Below are 20,539 nucleotides of genomic sequence, written 5' to 3' on the forward strand. Positions count from 1 at the left end.
AATAACAGTTTTATGATGTAAACTTTTGAGAAAGAATCATCTTTCCAAATGAGGACGCACATAGATATTTTAAATATAACCCATTTTCTGTTTTTATAATTTTTTTATTATAAAAATATAGACCTTCATTATAGAAAATCTCAGGTTTTTCTTAAAATGATAATACCACTATCTAAAGCAAGTTGATCAAAAGCTTTGTTAGTAACTCTCTGGAGCTATCCATGGAAAGAGAAAGGAAGTGATTTTGATGTGTTTTGGTGTCGACAGTCAAGATGATTCATCATGGTCATCCGCAGACTCTGCTCTCAGACACTGACTGCCCAGTCCTGTTGGAGGGAACGCTCAAGGAGGCTCGGTCTCACCCCTCACTCTGACACCAACACATAAGGCTAAGGCAACCCTGATCCAGAACATAGAATTTCCCTGCAGAAATGATCTGGTTCAGAGAAAGCCCAATTTCCCAAATGCTGGGTTTCTCTGATGATTGAATAATTTTAGTTTTTTCAAGTTGGATTTGCTGCTGATTCTAACAATTGCCTCACTCCCAAGTACGAGGGGTCTGTGGGAGTTGGGGGGAAAGACTGTGGATGAGACAAATGCTGGGGCCATTTCCTCTAGTCAACCACAGATTACCCTCTTACTTCAGCCCATTTCTCAGTGGGACAATGAGAGGGCTTGGCACAGACTCCTGAGCAGAGACAGGGGACTCACTGGTTTTAGTTTTTTAAAGTAGCTCCAACAAGGCCCAGAAGTTTCCAAGTTGTTAAGGCAAGGCCTCTGCCTTTCAGCAACCCCCACCTGCCTCCTGCTGATCCTTCAACCCAAGCACAGTGCGTTACCTCAGGCCGCAGAAGCCTGCTCATCCACATCGGGGCGTAAGATGCTCCCGTCCTTTAAACAGACACAGGGCAGGAGGAGACAAACCCAGCAACTAGGAAACTCTGTCTCTCTATACGTAACCCCCCATTTCTCTCTCGACCACGTAATTTTGGAAAGGCAACTTCTCGGTCTTTCTGTGTTTCAGGAAAACGGTCCTCTCCTCCCTTTCCCAGGCTCAGCCCCGGCTTTCACGCGCGGGTGTCTGTCACCACCACGCAGAAGCGTGGGAGCCACCTCCTTCCACATCTGACCGGATGTGAAGGGAGAACCCCTGGAGCCTGGTTTGGTCTGGCTTCCTCACGAGGCCCGTAAGACGCACGCGCACCTTTCGTCATCCATTTCCAGGCTGGACTCGCTCTCGGAGAGCTGCCGGCACAGGGCTTCCCTCCGCTCCATCTCCCGCTGCAGCTTCCTCTGCAGCCGCAGATTCTCCTCCCGCATGTGGCGCTCCTCCTCCAGGTACTGGGCCATTTTCTCAGAATCTGAAAGGCCAGAATTCTCCATTCAGCCGTGTTCCGTGCGGTCACACTCACACCTGAGCTAAGAACACTGCAGTCAGGCTCCCGTGCCGCAAAGAATCGCGGGCCCTCTCCCACGTGCGAGGGGATCCGGACTTAAAGGCTACCCCACGCACGCCAGTTCCCCAACAAGCTGCATGTACAAGAAATGTAAGAAGTGCCATGGCACTGGGAGGTTGGTTATCTTCACGCCCACTTGGGTGCCTTCTACAGTGAAGCGTGGGGAAGAGGAAATGGTGGAGTGGCAGCGCCCGGAGCTTTCCCCGCTGCTGGAGCCCACAGAGGCGGGGGTCCAGCCAGGGGGCCCGACTCAGCCCTGGGCTCCCCTCAGGGAGGCATCAGCTCTGCTGCTCCTCAGCTCCAGACACAGAGGGAGCCCGTCACACCCACCAGCACGCCGGCGAAGACTGCTGCACTAGAACCCACTTGGTAAGTCAGAATTCTGTTTATGAAAATAGGAACAGATGCAGTAAACAACTCTAGGTGAGTATGTCAGGTCGAACTTCTGGAGTGTCTGTGAGACTATTTTCCTGACCCAGGCCCTGCCTCTCTGAGGTTCCTCAGGCACCGCCCTGTGTGATAAGGACACAGCCACAATACTGGTTTCCTAGCCCAGAGCCGATTAGTCCCAGCATGAGACACTGGAAGCTGCGGAGCCCCTTGGATTCACTCTACAGGAATCTGAAATGTGGGGCTGCCATCTTCATGAGGTTCTAGAATCTCCTTGTGCCAAGTTCCCTGGAGCTTTCACCAGACCTGCCCTCCTGAGGGGACTCTGTGCCGGACTGTGGGGTACCTGCCGGCACCATTCCAGTGAATGGTTAAAACCTGTCCCCACCTCTGACAGAATATGTGAAGTCACCAAAATAATATCGATATACAATTCAGTATCAGCCCATCTTCTTGCTTCCTTCCTTTTCCCTCCTCTCAGCCAGTGAACTTGGGAAAAGTAAACTCTCCATCTACTTCTCTTTTCTGAAAAATAGCTACGAACTCAAGAGCGGTCACAATCATGTTTAAGAGAGAGTCCCACAGGTTACTGCTCCGAATTATCAGCCCACTCCAAATTCTTTCAAGAAGGAAGGAGGAGTGAGAGTTCCACACTAATCATTTCTTTCCCACAAAGTGACCCTACTTCGACTCCTAAGTCTATCCAATTAGTTTCAGTTTTAAGCACCTCTATGAAGGTCTGGTGTTTTAGCAAATAATGACTTTTGATGGTAAGAATTCCGTGATTTCCAAGACAGCATCATTACAGAAACTATAAAACCTCTTGAATATCCTTACTTTAGAAATTCAAATAAAAGTACCAAAAACACTAAGTTATTAAACACTATTATGTGCACAAAACACTAAATCCCTCAGTTGTTTTCAATATAACCAGAAACCCTGCTGTCTAATCCAGATGCAAAAGTCTCTTTAATTGAGGCAAGCTGGGAAAATATTTACAAAGTACACGTTTAATATAAACGATTTAAATTATTTCATCCCAAATATGCAAGCCGGCAGAATTTTTCACTAGCTCTACAGGAAGCACTAGATTGGGCCCTTGGAGTATTATTGTTTCTAGAACAAGAGGGGCGGCTGTTGGAGCAAGCTGCCTTTCTTTTCCATAAATAGGAAAGCTTCAGAGAACTGAGGATTTATGAGGCTTCAAGAATAATCGTTTAAGAGGAAACACTGTCTTTGTCTCTCAGATGCAACCCTTCAGCATCTGGGGATATCAGCAGGGGAATCCTTAAGCAATAATCTATACACAAGAACATCAGTCAGCAGGAGTGACGGCTGGGGGACTTTCCTGGCATCTGGGCAATTAACCCAGAAGCCAGAGGACAGAAGGCACCAGGCCCATCACCTCTGGGTGGCACAGACCAGCCTCAGCTGCTGACACCATGGTATGCCTTGGGTGCCCTCTGCTGGCACATCACCACACCTGACTTCAAGACTGGATTTACTCCATTGAGTCACCCTGTCACCTTCTCTCACACAGAGCTCCCTAAGACTTAGGGGCCACAGCTGATGCTTCCACCATCTTTAGCCATCTTGGAACACTCAGTCAAAGACGACATCAACAGAGGGTGACTTCACAGACTCCAAACAGCTGGGTCTCCTATGATCCAAAGGTGGCCTGTACATTTTGTATCCCCTTTCAAGTTTACGGTTAGAAAATGCTGGTGCCCAGGCTGCACCACAAACAGATCAGAACCCTGTGGGTGAAGCCTCTCCACTGCTGTACTGAACAGTCCCCAAGGGATTCTTATGTTCACCCCGAGCTGAGACCCGCAGGGAGACAAGTTCAAGTTCTGATACAGCAGACCTGGAGGGTGAAGAGCCAAGAACCCAGCAGTAGCCCGGGGAGGCAGGCTACCTGACCTCGGTCACTAACTCATCCTCTAAACCAATCCAGACCAGCTGTGAGCCAGCCACGTGCCATATGTCCCTCCTTCCATTCAGCCTTCTCTGCCCTCACAAAATCAAAATGGCACTTATGGATGCCTCTGTCCGCATCGGCAGGCTCTTCAAATACCAGATATTGCCACAGGAACAAAGTAAAGGGAGTGAAAAATTCTTCCTCAATTTCTTCTAAAGGTTTTGCCTGGGGCACAAGAAAGAAAAATGTAAGCCGGTGGCACAAAAGACCTCTGTCTGTCCGGCAAACCAAAACTCAAAAAATATCCCAACATATCTATTATTTGAGAACTCGCTGATTTGTTTTCATAAAATGTATTTCATGGTTCTCAACTCAAGGGTACACATCAGAATTCCTTGTATTAAAAAAAGATGGAGGGCTGGTTTCTACTAGCGTGAGCCCAGAAACTATGAGGTTAGACAGAATAATGGACCCCCAAAGATGTCCACATCCTAATTCCTGAGGCCCGTGACGATGTTACTTTAGGCGGCAAAAGGGACTTTGCAGATATGATTAAGTTAAGGATCCTGAGATGGGAACTTATCCTGGATTATCTGGCTGGACAAATGTCAGGCCGGCGTTTCGTACGAAGGAAGCAGGGGGTCAGAGTGAAAAGGTACACCCATGGGTGCAGGCAGGAATGCTGCTCAGGCAGGGAAGGGGCTATGAGCCAAACTCGCAGGCAGCCTCTGAATGCTGGAAAAAGCAAGGAAACACAGTCTCCCTTAGGGCCTTTTACAAGAAACCAGACCTGCTGACACCTTGATTTTAGGCCACTGAGACCTATTCTGGACCATAGACCTTCAGAATTGCCTTAAGCAACTAAGGTTGTGGTCATTTATTATGGCAACAAGAGCAAATGAACACCATTTCTTACAGTTCCAAGGATGATCCTGAGTCACCAACCCACCAGATGCACTACCAGACTAGAACTTGCAATGAACTTTAGAGAAGGAAACAGGAAGGTAACTATCACCGAAAATTTAAATACATAGTCACTGGACTCTGTAATTCCACTTCTAGAGTTTATCCTGAAGTGTTCTTGCTCAGGTGTCAAATGTGGGGACACAGATGTTCACTGTGGTTGCAGCATGACAACCAGAACGGGCCCATTGACACAGGACATATAGCATCCATGGGCGATGCCTTCTAAGACTCCCAGTGGGTGCCCAAAACTAAGGATGACCCCAAACCCTGCATATACTATGTATTTTCCTAAATATACACACTATGACAAAGTTTAATTTTTTAAATCAGGCACAGGAAAAGGTTAACAAAGTAATAATAAACTAGGACAATTTTAACAATATAGGATACTATATGTTATATGAAGTGGTCCCAGTCTCTCTTGTGGGGGACCCAGGGCAGGCCACTCCACGATGGGCCACTTTGGCAGGAACAGTATTTTGAGGTAAAGCAATCCACACCCATCAGATTCAAGAAAAGCTCTTTATTCCCCCCCAACTGCCTGCCTTTATCAGGAAGAGAATTACCGCTACAGATTCTTCTTTATCTACAAAACTTATCCACATAATAGGGCAACCTTTGTTTTCTAAGCATCTCCTCTCACCTTCCTGCTAAGGGTCTGTCTCCCTTTGTACTGTCAGCACACCACCCCTTTCTTTAGCTCAGGTTAGCTTCCCGGTGCCTGACTGTCCTTGGAATTTCCACATCTGTGTGGAGTCCCCGTACATATGCTATTAGATTTGATTTTCTCCTGTTAATCTGTCTCATTTCAATTTGATTCGTAGTCCAGCTACAAGAACCTTGAAGGGCAGAGAAAGATCTTCCTCCCCAACACTCTCAAAATATCCTACCGGGCTGTACTTGCCCTCCTTGTGATGATGTAACATGATACGATGTCTGTGTGAGATGAAGTGAGGGGAATGACACAGGCATTGTGACATATCATCAGGCTTCTACTGCTCTTCTGAGGGTAAGGCAGGAGGGTCACCTGCCTCCCGACTGGGCTGACACTATGGAAAGTGAAGCTGTGTGGTAAGAAGGTACTGGCGTATCCCCAGAACCAAATATGAACCAGCCTTTTAGAAAGGGAATCAGAGAGCTCTCTATATGTATTGGCAAGGAAAAACTTGCAAGATACAGTAAGTAAAAATAGATAAATACAAAAGAGTGTGCTCGCTGTGCTGCTTTTAGTATAAAGTAAGTTTATCCAGACACATACATGTATCTGGAAGAAAAGATAAAAAAGTGTCTAACCACGAGACATGGGCGGCTGGGGTCAGGGGCGAGAGGGAGAGCCCCTCCTCCCCTGCGCACCCAGCTTGGCACTGTCTGTTCAAATGCCTCTGAGCAGCCTGCACATGGAAATGGGGAAGACCCAAGCAAATGCACGGTGACCTCATCAAGTGTTCAGAAATCTAGTTCCCCTGATTTCCAACTCAACAACTGGACATTTTCCCAAACAATAAGGATACGTTTTTAAAGCATTTATTCTTCAAGTGCGACAAATGTTAGCTGACCCTAAAATTTAGTAGTAAGGATGATACACGCTCTGGTCTCTGCCTTTGTTCCCCCAAAGTACATTTGTGAACACAGGGAGAAGCATAAAAATAGTACCCCGATTCTGGACCCTCCCACAATTATTTGATTTTCTAGAAGTACTCGAAACTATCTGCCTGTCCTACTGCAATATTTTCAAAAATAATCCATTCCAGGATAGAAGGGTTTCTATACGCATGTATTGGTAACGGACTACAGGATGGATCTGACCTATGCAAATCCAACGGTCAATACTGGTAAAAGCCTGTGCTTGGTAATTGGGTTGCCTGTGCACACAGAAGACCGGGGAGAGAAACCAGGGGCTACGTACGCTGTAACTGAGCGGCTCTCAGCTGCTTCTTCAGCCTTTCCACTTCATTCTTTAAAAACCTGATGTGGCGCATCATGTTTTCTGGAGAGTCTATCTCCATGGAGATGTCTCTAGGCGACGGGGGAGCAGAGACCGGCTGGTCTAATTTCTCCTGCAGGATTCTTCGGTGAAAAGAAAAATTCCAACAATGAAAAACAGTTTCCCTTAAAAGACAAAACATACTAGCTGGAGGGTTTGTTTCCACAGCAAGCTCCTGTGAGTCACCAGAATTCACAGGGTTGACAAACTCAGGCTCTGCCATTTTATACCCACTTTGGGTCTCCCTTACTTAGTATCCACGTCAAGGTCAAAGGGCAGAGCTGAAGGATCCACTGTCCTTTTTCTCTTTTAAATGATCGCTGATAATTAAGCATTAGTGAAAAAGTCATCAGCATTTGCTTCTGATTATTATGCCTGGCATACAGTAGGCACTCAGAATTATCTGCTGACTCAATGCATCACATCGGCTTGTGGGAACAGAGATACTAAAGAAATTTCACTCTCAACGCTTTCTGGTAAATGCTTCTGAACTCCGTACTAGGGTCCCCTTGGAAGGAGACACCACACAGACTCCACTTCAAAAATTCCCTCCTAAAAAACCAGTCCTAAGTCTGGGGCAAACTGGGCTGACGGCCCTTTGCTTCTATTCAGAGCACAGGTGAAAAGATAAAGAACAAAACCAAGCTACAATCCTTGGGTTAATAATTGGTGGTCCCACCTTCTCTAGCAATTACCACTAGTTTGAGGCACAAGGAATGTCAATATTCAACAGCTTTTCACTGACCAAATGATACATCATATTGTTTAACACAATACTTTGACACTTACACATATAAAACCTCCAACCTCCTTACTCTCTTCTGTAAAGGAAGAGAGATTGGCAATGGACCTCTAGGCTCCCCTTTCATAAGCTGCTAGGCTCTTGGTTTGGTTTGGCTTTTAACTTTTACCTTTAAGTTTGCCCAACTGTAAATTGTGAATTACCTTCAGGCCTGCCCTTGTTGAGAAAACTGGCATGTTAAACATTATAATGGTCCTGCATTTACTGTATTAAATACCCTTTCGTAATTCAATTTATTAGCACTACTACAATAATGCAAAACACACCCAATTCAACATCAGCTTGAGTATTTCCCTAGAGATACAGCTCTAATTTTCACTTCTCTTAAAGCCTGTGATAGGACTGTATTTTGCAAATTTAGAGATGAACTCAAAATAACTTATGGATGTTCATCCAAACCAAATACTTATGGCAAAAGGACTCTGGTTAGCAAACAAAAGATCCTAGTGAAGTAGATTAAGGAACATTTTTAAAAATCCCTTTCTACACCCCCACACACATCCCACATACAGAACACCCTGCCATTCTTCAAGTCCTGCTCCATCACCCAACGGATGCAGCACTTAAAAATCAGGACACAAAGTGGTTCAAGAAACGTCTGCTGTTGAATGACATGTAACACCCATGTACACACATTTAGCACAACGATTCCTAACCTTAACTATGTAAAAGTATTTACAGTAAGTCTTCACGCCAATAGATAATAATTTTCCTATTAAAATCTCAGCCTTCCTGTTGAAATACATTCTAGAGATGTGTAATAATTAGCTGTACACCATACACAACCGAAGCACTTGAAAAAAATGGGGGAAGCCAGTTCAATAAGGTAAGATGCTGAAATTGCAACGATCTTTCCTGAACAATTTAAGGGGAAGCAATAGCACCTTGACTAATGTCTTCATAGACTTTGTCCCAAATGAAAGGAAATTTTACTGGGACTAGAAGAGAGAAATAGAAAGATGCAACATGAGAAGAGTTCAGGAGGCTTTCAACTTTTTTTTGGTTTGGCAAGTTAAAACAATGTGCATCACCCAAGGAATTAAAACTCCCCTTTCTCTCCATCAACCACACCCAGAGCAGCGCTCTTGCCGTGCACATGCCCCACACTGAACAGCAAGACTAAACAAACCGCTTTTCAGCTTCAAGTTTGTCCATCCTTTTCCAGAGACGATTAACTAGCGCTTCTTGTTCTTGTTCCAAAGTATTTTCAAGGTCAATCTTCTCTCGTCTCAACTAAAGGAAGGAAAAAAGTTTTACTGAGAATAGAAAGCCATTTAAACTTTTGTTAATGAGATTTTTTTTTGATTGGACCATGAGGACCCCCTTACTTGGAGAAAACTGCAAAGAAATGGCCAATTTCCTGGCACAGTCACATTAAGTGCATCTAGTTCTTAACCTTTAGTTGAGAGAACTGAGACAGGTTCATTCTCTGCTGTGAACGCTTCCCTGCTGTCTGGTACACGAGTCACACGGCTTGTTTCAGCATTCACTCAAGGCACAGGGAAAGTCTTCCTCAGAGAGGGTTGAGAGAGCTCAGCTTACTACTCTTACCAGGACTTCTCCGGGTTTGTCCCCCGACCCCAGTGCTGCATGTAGTTCAGGGCTAAACCAGAAAGGTTTTATTACCATTTATATAAAGAGCTCAACACCTGAAGACAATTCTTTATACTGATTAACGGCTGCACAATGCCAGTTACCTCTGAGGAGGTAAGGAAGAGAGGTCTGATTTGGGAGAAAGTATACAGCGGCAAGGAAGCCCCAAAATGCATTCTACTTCATGAAAAGAGCACACGTGGGAAAATTCATTTACTCCATCAATACTGGGCAATATGAAAATACTATGAACGATGCCAGTCACTGGCTAATAAGGGTGTATCAGGGAATCAAAGTCAGAATTTTCGGCCTTCATGACAGTTATATTTTAGTGGGGTCAAGAGAGTAAATGAAATAGATTTTGTACTTTGGTGGAGAGTGAAAGAGCTATGAAGAAAGAGGGCTGGCAAGAAGGATAAAAAGTGCAATGATCCATTTCACAGCTATGTGCAGAGGGAATGTGTTATATCATTCTTTATATTTCTCTACCTGTTTGAGATATTAAATAATTTTAACAATTTTTTTTTTTTTTTTTAAGAAAAGAAAGGTTATGGTACTGCCCCTATACTGTCTCTTAGAATAGCAACTCACCTTTTCAATCACCGAGTCAACAAATTATTTTTGATTGCACAGCTACAAAGATTGCCTTAGCAGGTCACAGAGGCAAGCTCCTCACTGATTAAAGATCCCTGTACAGGGCCATCTGGGTGGCTCAGTCAGTTAAGCGGCCATCTCTTGATTTCTGCTCAGGTCCTGATCTCCGGGTCCTTGGATCAAGCCCTGCATTGAGCTCCCTGCTTGGCAGGGAGTCTGCTTGTCTCCCTCTCTATCTGCCACACCCTCTGCTTTCTTCTTCTCTAGGATAAATAAATCAATCTTAAAAAGAAAAAAAAAATCCCTACATATACAGTAAGATGAGACCAGCACAATGTACAAACTGCAGTCTTTTAAAGCAACCAAAGCAGACCTTATTATCAGTCAATAAGCCGAGGTCACATCACATGGTCAAGTGAAAACACAGCCTGGAAACGCGTGCGCCAGCAGGTGGAGGGGCGGGGCAGGGGGAGAGGAACAAGCGGATGCCACACTGACTGCAGAGCCCAACTTGGGGCTCGAGTTGGACACTCAACGGAGCCACACAGGCACTCCGAACCCAAGTCCCTTCTGACTGCTTATTCTGCGAGCGCCCAGCCCAGTGGGTATCACCAACTTGTGTAATATTCATTTAAAAGCCTGCTTTATAATTAAATCAGTCCAATGGACTGCCAAATTCTTTTCTTCTCTTCAGTAGCTCTCCTTCCCGTTGCAAGTTAATTAACGTCAGACCAGGAGTTCTTACTACGTTCCCAAAATAAATACAGAAACTTCATTAGATAAAATTAAGTGCATAAAAGTCTAGCTGGTTCATGTGACTTCACAGCCCCTCCTAGCTCCATCTTCTCACTGGGCAGATACTAACCTATCATCAAAAAAGCCAAAGGTGGGGGGTGGCTGAGAGATGGCTCCCAGCACCACCACACTTCTTTCTCCCTGTAGCGTTTTCCCATTTAAAGAGAACTGAGACACTGGGGTGGGGGGTAGAGGTGTAGGAAAGAAATGGTTGGCCAAAAAACCTGGTGAGAACTTCAGCCTCACCGCTGTGCTCAACTACAGAATTTGGAACGTCTTAATGAATTTTTTTCAATCTACATTGAAAAGTTTTACTCTAACCACATTATCATGGGAATCATGTATCACATGCACAATTTTTTCCCCAAGGATTTACTTTTTTTAATTTTTTTAAAAGATTTTATTTATTTATTTGACAGAGAGAGAGAGATCCCAAGTAGGCAGAGAGGCAAGCAGAGGTTGGGGGGTGGGGGGGAGAGCAGACCCCCTGCTGAACAGAGAGCCTGATGAGGGGCTCGATCCCAGTACCCTAGGACCATGATCAGAGCTGAAGGCAGAGGCTTAACCCACTGAGCCACCCAGGTGCCTCTCAAAGTTTTATTGGAGAGTGTGTGTGAGTTGGGGGAAGGAGATGGTTTGCGCAGAGGGAGAGAGAGAGAGACAGAATCCTCAAGCAGACTCCCAACTGAGTGCAGAGCCCGTTGCAGGGCTCAATCCCAGGACCCTGACATCATGACCTGAGCCAAAATCAAAAGCTGGACATTTAAGTGACTGACCCACCCAGATGTCCCACTTCTACTGGAGAATATATTCTGAACCCCAAACCTCTGGCTTAAAAAACAAATTTTGAAGGCAGCCCCTTACAACTAATCCAAGATAATAAAAGAGAGGGAAAAGCCCATGAAATAAGGGCTACCATAAAAACAGAACAAAGACACAAAGTTGTTACAACACACAGTAGAGGGCACTTAGATGGTGATGATGTAAGAACAGGACCCAATGTTTAAAAAAGAAATCAGAGTCCTCTAACACCCACATTAACCAAACTCTAAGTTGGCTAGATTTTTCTTTCCCAAGAGAAAGAGATAAATTCCAAGATAACAAGTAGGTGCTGGGGATTAACATGACAATCCCCCAAAACCTTCCAGGTCAGGTAGTATCTGAAGGCTATCAATAGTTTCGCCCAATTTCCTATCAATTTGTTATGTAACACTATTAGATTTCAAAGTGGTTAACCTGGAGATACAGAATACCTGGGAAAGTAAAAGCACCGTATTTTAAAAATGACTAAATTACAGACAGAAAAATGAACGTTTTCGCAATGGCTGAATGTGTCCCCCAAAATTCCTATGTTGAAGCCCTAACCTCCAGTGTGATGCTATACAGAGGTGGGGCCTTTGGGAGGTACTTAGGCTTAGCTGATGTCATGAGGTTGGGGGCCCCGATGGTGATGGGACTTGTGTCCTTTCTAAGAGTCACGAGAGACCTTGCAGCTTGCTCTCCCCACATGAGGACACAAGGAGAAGTTGGCAGTCTGCAACCTGGAAGACAGTTCTCATCAGAACTCCACGATGCCAGCGCGTGGGGATCTTAGAATTCCAACCTCCAGAGCCATGAGAAATGGGAAATAAATTTCTGTTGTTTATCAGCCAGTCTTTGTTGTTGCAGAAGCCCCAATGGAAGAAGTTAATTTTTATTTTTACTATAAAAGTAGAGCCAATAAAAGATCTTAACCTCCTTCCAGCCTACTTTGCGAATATATCAAGGTTTTCCATATCCACGGGAAAGAACAGGATTCATGGAGGGGTGGGGGGTGTCTGAAAACAGATCATGAGCAACTGACATGAAAAGAGCTGAGTACAAGGCACCATGGTCCTTGCTCCATGGCAAAGCCTTACTCACCAATTAAAGCGGCAGACACAGAGCTGGTCAAAAGCGGATGCTTCTGCCAGTGTCTGTCCAGGCAGTCAGTGGAATTTTGCTCAGCCCTAACAACTCCCCTCCTAGGCTGGAAGACATCTGACCTCTGCCTTCGAAAACAAGTTTTTTTTGTTTTTTGGTTTTTTTTTTAAAGAAATTCAACAGCCAATTTGTATCACAGATGAGTTAAGACAGGTGTTCACAGGCCACAGAACCCCTGAGGTATCTGATTAACCAAGCTGCGGCTGGTTTCAAAATTTAAACCAAGTTCTAGGTCATCACCACGGCCCGCGCAATACTAAGCACAGAAGGAGCCGGCAGAGTCAGTGAAGAGTGAGAGGAAAGGAGAGGAAGGATGCTCCCCTTTGAGTCCAGAAGGTCAACAATTTAGGTGAAAAACTCATCTGTGTACATCAGAAATATGCTGATAGAGGGGGAAAAAGGGAAAAAGATTTTTTAAAAAACCCATAAAAGAATATATAGCAAGATAATTAGGGTTGGCTCTGCAGTGAAAGGAATGCTGGTGATAATTTCTCTTCCTGCCTTTTCCTTCCCGCACCCAATTTTGTAATGAACATTTGTTTTTGTAACAAAATATTTAAAGACATCGAATCTTAAAAACTGACAATTTCCGGGGTGCCTGGGTAGCTTAGTTGGTTAAGGGTCCTGGGATTGAGCCCCGCGTCGGGCTCCCTGCTCAGTGGGGAGCCTGCTTCTCCCTGTGCCACTCCCCCTGCTTGTGTTCCCTCTCTCGCGGTTGGTCTCTCTGTGTCAAATAAATAAAATCTTTTAAAAAATAAAAAAACTGACAATTTCCAATACAATTTAACAGTACATCCATTAATTTAGGATGTTAATTTACATATACAAAATCCTGAATAAGCCAATAAACTCTCAGAGGATAAAATGTTAGCTATTTGAAATATTCTGAGAATTTTCCAGATAACCCAGAGTCAACCTTCTTTACCACAGTTTCCAAATATTTTTTCTCAAAGACCATCTTCCTATAAAAATTAGATTTGTTCTTTGAAATGAACATAACTTCAGGACAATATTAATACCCCGTCAATATTAACACATGAAAATGACAATATTTCATTATTTACCAGTTGAATAAATTTTAGTTTTGTTCAGTCATGTTGAGAAACGAAGGTCTTTTATGAAAAAAACACATATAATTACTCCGATTTCTATGGTTTTTGGACTCAAGTGTTCATCACTTAACATCGGCCTAACAGCATATAAACCTGCATAGTGGTTTCCTAATTCGAGGGGACTTTTACCATTTGAGTACCATCAGTGGAACTGGGTGTACATCCTTTTGCTACATCGAGAGTGCTATGGAGAAGTCCATGGGAAAGAGGTCCCCTCAAAGCCATGTTAGAAATATGGTATCACATCAGTGGCTATCACCAGTCCATTACCTAAAATGAGCTTAAGAAAATAACACGAGGAAAACTTTTCTTGAAATGCTTTCTCCAAAATGGAAGTTTCTGTGATCAATCATTACTGCCTCCATCCCAATGCCTCACACAGAGATGTTGGATTTACTTAGCCATTCATTCTTAGCCATGCACACTGAGCTAAGAAGAAGGCCCTTTCTTAAGTCATCAACTAAATTATTGTTCTGGTCATAAACAAACAGATTTCATGTATTTCAAAAATCACAAAGTCTGAGTACAGTGTCTTTGGATTTTACTGCCCTTACTGTAGCATACCAACGGCCTTCAATTTAACAGGCAAACTCTTTACCTCCGGGGCATGACCAGAAACACACCCTGTTGGGATGTGATGAGGTGCCTCTCTTTTACACAGGAAACACGTTTTGAATTTTCCCCCTGCCACTGCGTAACATCTGTACCAACCTTTCCACACAGCAAATGTTAATCCGATGCTTCAAAATAAAGTCTGACAAGATGGAAGACAGTGAGTTTTTCTATTTAATTGAAATGAGATCTAGCGAAGGAATTCTGAGGGACTGTTTCCCCCGCATCCCGTAGACAGACTGACTTATCTGTGTCCCAGATGGAGTTCAGAGTATCCTTTCCCAGGTCTGGAGTAGGGACCTCTCTCAGCTGCTTCATGACATCCCGACAGCTTATGGATTACAAAACAAATCCGCCAGAAAGAGAGCCTGCTAAAGCTTGCTCGGAGCGCTGAGGATTGCCTCTAGCTTGCCTCCTTCCCAGGAGATCCAGCTCATGCTTCAGCTCTGCTCTGAGGCGTTTTTCTACCTGTCCCAAATAAGCAGTTGGTAAAATGCTTATAACCAAGATTCTCAAGCGACCTAAACATCCTCAAAGATTTGCTACAATTGGGGCGCTTGGGTGGCTCAGTGGGTTAAGCCTCTGCCTTTGGCTCAGGTCATGATCCCAGGGTCCTGGAATCGAGCCCCGCATCAGGCTCTCTGCTCGGCAGGGAGCCTGCTTCCTCCTCTCTCTCTGCCTGCCTTTCTGCCTACTTGTGACCTCTGTCTGTCAAATAAATAAATAAAATCTTTAAAAAAAAAAAAAAAAGATTTGCTGCAATCAAATTGCCACAAGCAAACTTCAGGAATTACCCTGATTATTATTCTGGCTGTGCCCCAATGCAGCTTGCCTACACGTGCAGGCACAGGTTACAATGCTTTATTTAAAACAAATTAAAGCAGGCAGCAAATTATAATACCCTGTTGTTTCTTGGGGGGGGGGAGGTGTGTGTGTGTGTGTGTGTTTTAAAGGTAAGAAGAAAGAGGAAAAGGAGGAAAGATAAAGAAAAATATGAATAGCAGTTGTTTGGGGGGGTGGACTATAGTCTAGGTAATTTTTTTTCATATCTGTACTTCTGTGTTTTCCAAGTTTTCTTGAAAAAGCAATGGATCGCTTTTCTAATACAAACATTTAATTAGAAACTCCCAAGTTCCGTAACTTGACATTAGCATTTGAAATCAAGTTTCAAAGCATGCAGTGGTCACTAAATTTCATGTCCTTAATGGAAGTGAACCCTCCAGTCACAGCGTCTTTCTTTGGGGCAAAATGGCACACAGAAGCTGGCAGGGACACCCAGAGCCACTGCAGCAGGGTCCTCATGGCCAGACCCTGCAAGGGCAGCAGGCAGCAGAATGGAACTATAACAAAACCATCAGGGCCACACTCCCTGTGAACTTTAAAAATACCCTGTTCCACAGCAATTAAAAAGATCAACCAAAGATGCAAAACTGGTTTGTATCTTGAACGAATCACTGTGTTCACAAGGAAGGCAGAAAGGTCATCCTGTAAGAACTGTTCTAAGAGTTGGAAACCTAAAACCTTCTTTTCTTCTTAATAGCACTTAAAAATATACTAAGTGTTTCCTTGTTTCAACTACAAAAAAAAAAAAAAAAAAAAGAACAAAATTAAATCTTATAAGGCTTGAAGAGTGTCACTCAAACCCCAGCCCTGTGATTTGCTGCAGTCACAGAGGGTGAGAGCCGACCCTGGGGTTAAGTGGGTGTCACCTCTGCAGCGCTCCTGACACTGCGGTCTTGTCAGGCCTCTGTAGTCACCTGACGTTGCCAGGTGGCTGAAGGTAAGCCCCCAGCACCGATCTACACGGAGGCCTACATTAGACAAAATGCTGCCTGGAAAGACAAGCTTATGCCCTCAAAGACACCATGGAGGCAGACCACCTCAACACTTCTTCCTTATCCAGGAACAAAGTGGAGGGGTTCAACTTCATATCCTCTTCACCAGCTCTGTTCTGTTTCCAGCGTCTCTGCTCCATGCAGGCCCTGCACCCACTTTTTACTGCATGTCTTCTCTCCCATTTATCTCCTCCCACCTCCCTGCTCCCCTGCAACAAGGCTGGACTTAGATCTATCCAACCATGTGTGTCAATTAACAAAGAATTAAACCAGGTGCCAAGGAGCTTCAGGGCATCTCCCGCAGTTGGGGGCGGGGGCAGGGGGGAGGGCACGCTGCTGCAGGAGCGTCACCGCTCCCCTCCCCCACAGCCATGCACACAGCGTCCCTCCTCACAGTCCACAGATCCACTGGCCTTGCCAGACCGGGAGACCAGCCTTCATGAGGCCAGATACCTAACATCATCTTTCTTAGCAGAGTCTGAGCAGACAGCAGGCACATGAACTGAGTGAATATAGGCTCTGTGCCATACAAATGGGCTAACTGCGCATGGACACAAGAGAAAGACAGAGGGGCTGGGTCACACAGGACATGTGAGCCCATACTGGTTCGTCAACTGAAGAGAACAGGTCAAGGAAGGTGGTGAGACATCTGAGGTTCAGATAACACGCATGCTCATTTTCCTGGAAAATGGGCAGGGCAAAGTACCATAGAAATTAGATGAAACTTACGTTATTAACAGCAATAGCTACAGTTTTTGGAGAGCTTACTAGATGTGAGTCACCGGGATTTGGTGGTTAGGTCAACATTATGCCTTTCCTCTTTTAGCTTACTAGAAAATTTATAGGGAAGAAACACTTTAATTGTTTGCTAATTGCTGTTTGTGTAGCAAGTGTTAGGGGTGCAGTACTGATCGTTCTGTGAACACGGGGCAGCACGCCCCTGCCTGCCTGGAGAGACGGACCCATGCAGATCTGGAGGCAAGCGAGCATGGCGCACAGCACAGCATGGTTTTCCAACTGCAGGCCGTGGACCATTACTGGAGTGTGAAATCAGACGACTGTAACCTACATTTTGCTAAAAATGAAACAGAATTCAATAGAAAATCAGTGCAAAGCACAAGAAACGCTATTTTAGGAAACTTGTCTCCGTCACATACATGGTAACAAACATGGTAGTGTCCGGGGTCGCCATGTTAACTTCTCTCTCGTCCACACTGGAACGATCTGGGTAGAGGGATGAGAGAACTTCGCCATGGTGGAGTGTGAGGAGAGGCAGGATTCAAGAGTAATCCTCTCAACAAAGCCACTAATTTAGGTATTCATGTCTGTTTCACAAAACAGTTCAAACTGTGGGCTGGTATCACACGGGTTCTTCAGATGGAAGGAAGATTGGGACCCAAGACAGTTCTCCTATGCTACATGGGCTAAGATATTGTCATTTGTAAATGGACGCTAATGAATGAAATTACCATTCAATTCCGAATCCAACTTTAGACAAGAGTGTCTCTGCTTTTGGGATTCGGGGTTATCTCAGATAAAAGAAGACTCCTCACATTCTAGAAATTACAGCTAGAGGAGAACAGAGAAAGGGCGTCTGGTACGTGGCAAATGAGCCTGTTCGTAACGCGAATGTCAGCTGAGTTAAGGGACTAATTCATTCCACTTTTCCTGTTGTACTTCCTAACAATGGTTAAGTACTCAGTCCACCTGCTAACAGCCACTGTCTCCACCTTTTCCACAGTTTTCTATGCCAAGTGCACAGAGGGCTCGCCGTAGCTGCTGACTTGAACTTCACTTAATAAATAAGCCAGTGCTGCCTGCCTTTTAATGCTAGTTCTCCTTCTCCAGAGAAGAAAAATCCTTCCTGGTTGGGAGAAAACATTCAAGGTCAAGATTTCCTGACACGAAGAGAATATTCCAAGTTCTAAATGTTCTTACTGTCACCTAAGAAAATGTGAATACCAATTAAGAGACTAACAATGACCATGTTTGAACAAAAATTTTCAAATAAGGCTTTTGCAGGCAGTGACCACCAGTTCAAAAAAAAGCCTGTAACAACACTGAATTTATGTTGGTTAGACTAATCCTAGTCTACAGTGAGGGCCTCCTGGCATGTGAGCTGCAAATGATATATCCTGATAAGGGAAATATATCTAGAACATATAAGGAATTCTTACAATCCAATAATAAGATGATCTTGAATGGACATTTTTACAAAAGATACAAAAATGGCCAAGTAGCACCTAAAAGATTCTCAAAATCATCAGCCATCAGGGAAATACAAAACCACAATGAGATATCACTACACATTGACCAAGATGGCTTTAATCAACATGGTACAACCACCTTGAAAAAACAGTCCAGGGGTGCCTGGGTGGCTCGGTCAGTTGAGTGACTCGTGATTTCAGCTCAGGTCATGGTCTTAGGGTCTTGAGACTGAGGCCCACAGTGGGCTCCACACTCAGCACAGAGTCTGCTTCTCTCCCTCTCCTTCTGTCCCTCCCCCCACCCCAGCTCACAGGCGCTCTCTCTCTAAAATAAATAAATCTTTAAAGAAAGAAAAACAAAGATAAACAGCCTAGCAACCCCCCCGGAAAGGTAGACATGGAGTTACCATCGAATCCAGCATATGTCTTCCTAGATATGTACCCAAGAAAAATGAAAACACAAATCCATGTGAAAAACTGTTCAGGAGGGGGACCGCATGGCTCAGCTGGTTTCAGCTCCAGTCATGACCTCAGGGTCATGAGATCAGGGTCCATGGTGGGCTCTGCACTCAGCAAGGTGTCTGCTCGAGATTCTCTCCTTGTCTGTCCCTCTCCTCCTGCCCCACACTCCTGCTCTCTCAAGTGCATTCTCTAAAATAAATAAAATCTTAAAAAAAAAAAAAATGTACAGGGATATTCATGGCAGCATTATTCATAATAAGAAAAAACGTTGAAACAATCCAAATGTCCACCAAATGATGAATGGATATATGAAATATGACACAGCCACGCAGTGAAACGTTATTCAGTCAGGAAAAGGGGTCAAGTATTGATACAGGCTACAGATGGATAAAAGCCTTATACCTAGTGAAAGGAGCCACTCGCAAAAGGGGACACACCGTACGATTCCATTTTTCCTTCCATTCAGAATGGGCTCATACAGAGACAGGAAGTAGAATAGTAGCTGCTTCAGGGGAATGGGAAATTCAGAGTGACAGCAGAAGGGCACAGGGTTTCCTTCTGAGCTGATGAAAATGCTCTAAAATTGATCATGGTTACAGTTACACAACAACTCTGAATAGACTAAAAACCAATAAAGTGTACATTTTAAATGGAGGATTTTTATGGTATGTGAGTTTATCTCAATAAAGCTGCTACCATCACCATTACTGCTGAAAAGAAAGTGACCTAGGATATTAAGCAGAAGAACTAGATTCACATCCAGTTCCTCTGGAATCCAGTGCCCAGGCTCTGAACACTACACTGTATCTCCTTCCAAAACAAAAATGACCACTTTCCAGTTACTTGGCCAAATCTACACTTAAACTCTTCCAACAGAGCAGTGGTAGACCATGAAACACATGGGATAATTGCCTTCAAATAGCTTACAGTTTAAAAAATACGTTTATTGTCAGATAGATGAGCAAAGGCATGTACCACAGACAAATCATTGTAATATGGAATGTAGTACATGCCTTTGCTCGTGATAATGATCTACAGTAGAGGATATATTCTGTAACACAAACTGTGACCTACAGTATATCATACGGAGGATAATCACCAAGAGAGGATCAGATCACATTCATGAAGAACAAAAGACATTTATTCCTGCTGGAGGGAAAAAAACATTCCCCCAAAGCACTAAAGTTATTTATAGCTAAACAAAATACAGAACAAGATCCCCAACATTTAATCATCCCAGACATACCCAAAACAAAGGGGGGAAGTTTCATGATGATGTTAAATTTCTCCATCTTAATTAAAATAGGACCTTGATATTCCAGATCTGAGGTTTATTTCCAGGATAGGGCTTTGCAGTACATGTACTCCATTGTGGAACGCCATTTCTTTATTACTGAGGTCTGAAATAACCCTGAAAGTGCACCGTGTCATTAACTTGGTGAGAACGTATGCCTTGGACATCATTTTACAGGGTTTCAGTTACTAAAGTCCCCAGAGAGTCTTAAGACAGTGCAGCAATCCATTCTCTCTCCCCCATGGACTCTAAGATCAGACTGTCCCCTAAGATCAGATGCCAGGCCACTACCTCCACCTTGTGGCCACAGCTAAACCCTGAGGGTCACAGCCCCAGTCCCAAAGTCTCCTCAGCTTCGGAACAAATGCAAGAGAGAAGCTGTTCCAATTCCTGACAGCCAGCAATGAAGGCTGTGACCAAGTGAAGCTCTCACAACACCCACCCCTGTGAGAACTTCACTTGGTCACTTGGTCAGCTCTTGATTAATAAATTCCAATAACAAGTATTTGGTGTGTCAGGGACTTAAACAAGAATCTTCAACGTTTTCACTTGA

The 20,539-nt window shown here is 44.2% G+C and overlaps 1 protein-coding gene across 1 annotated transcript in view; it reads right to left on the reverse strand.

The window, feature by feature from the left end:
- LOC111144710 (coiled-coil domain containing 6) overlaps window positions 1-20,539 on the reverse strand; it is a 107,354-nt gene that overhangs the window by 16,698 nt on the left and 70,117 nt on the right. Inside the window, exons 4-6 of the mRNA XM_022499146.1 lie at window positions 8,650-8,753; window positions 6,641-6,801; window positions 1,205-1,361 (exon numbers count right to left, since the gene is read on the reverse strand). Of these exons, the coding sequence (XP_022354854.1) occupies window positions 1,205-1,361; window positions 6,641-6,801; window positions 8,650-8,753 (422 nt within the window). The remainder of the gene's footprint in view (window positions 1-1,204; window positions 1,362-6,640; window positions 6,802-8,649; window positions 8,754-20,539) is intronic.

The sequence above is a fragment of the Enhydra lutris genome, unplaced genomic scaffold (genome assembly GCF_002288905.1).
Source record: "Enhydra lutris kenyoni isolate GAN:26980312 unplaced genomic scaffold, ASM228890v2 scaffoldscaffold12, whole genome shotgun sequence".
Taxonomy (NCBI): Eukaryota; Metazoa; Chordata; class Mammalia; order Carnivora; family Mustelidae; genus Enhydra; species Enhydra lutris.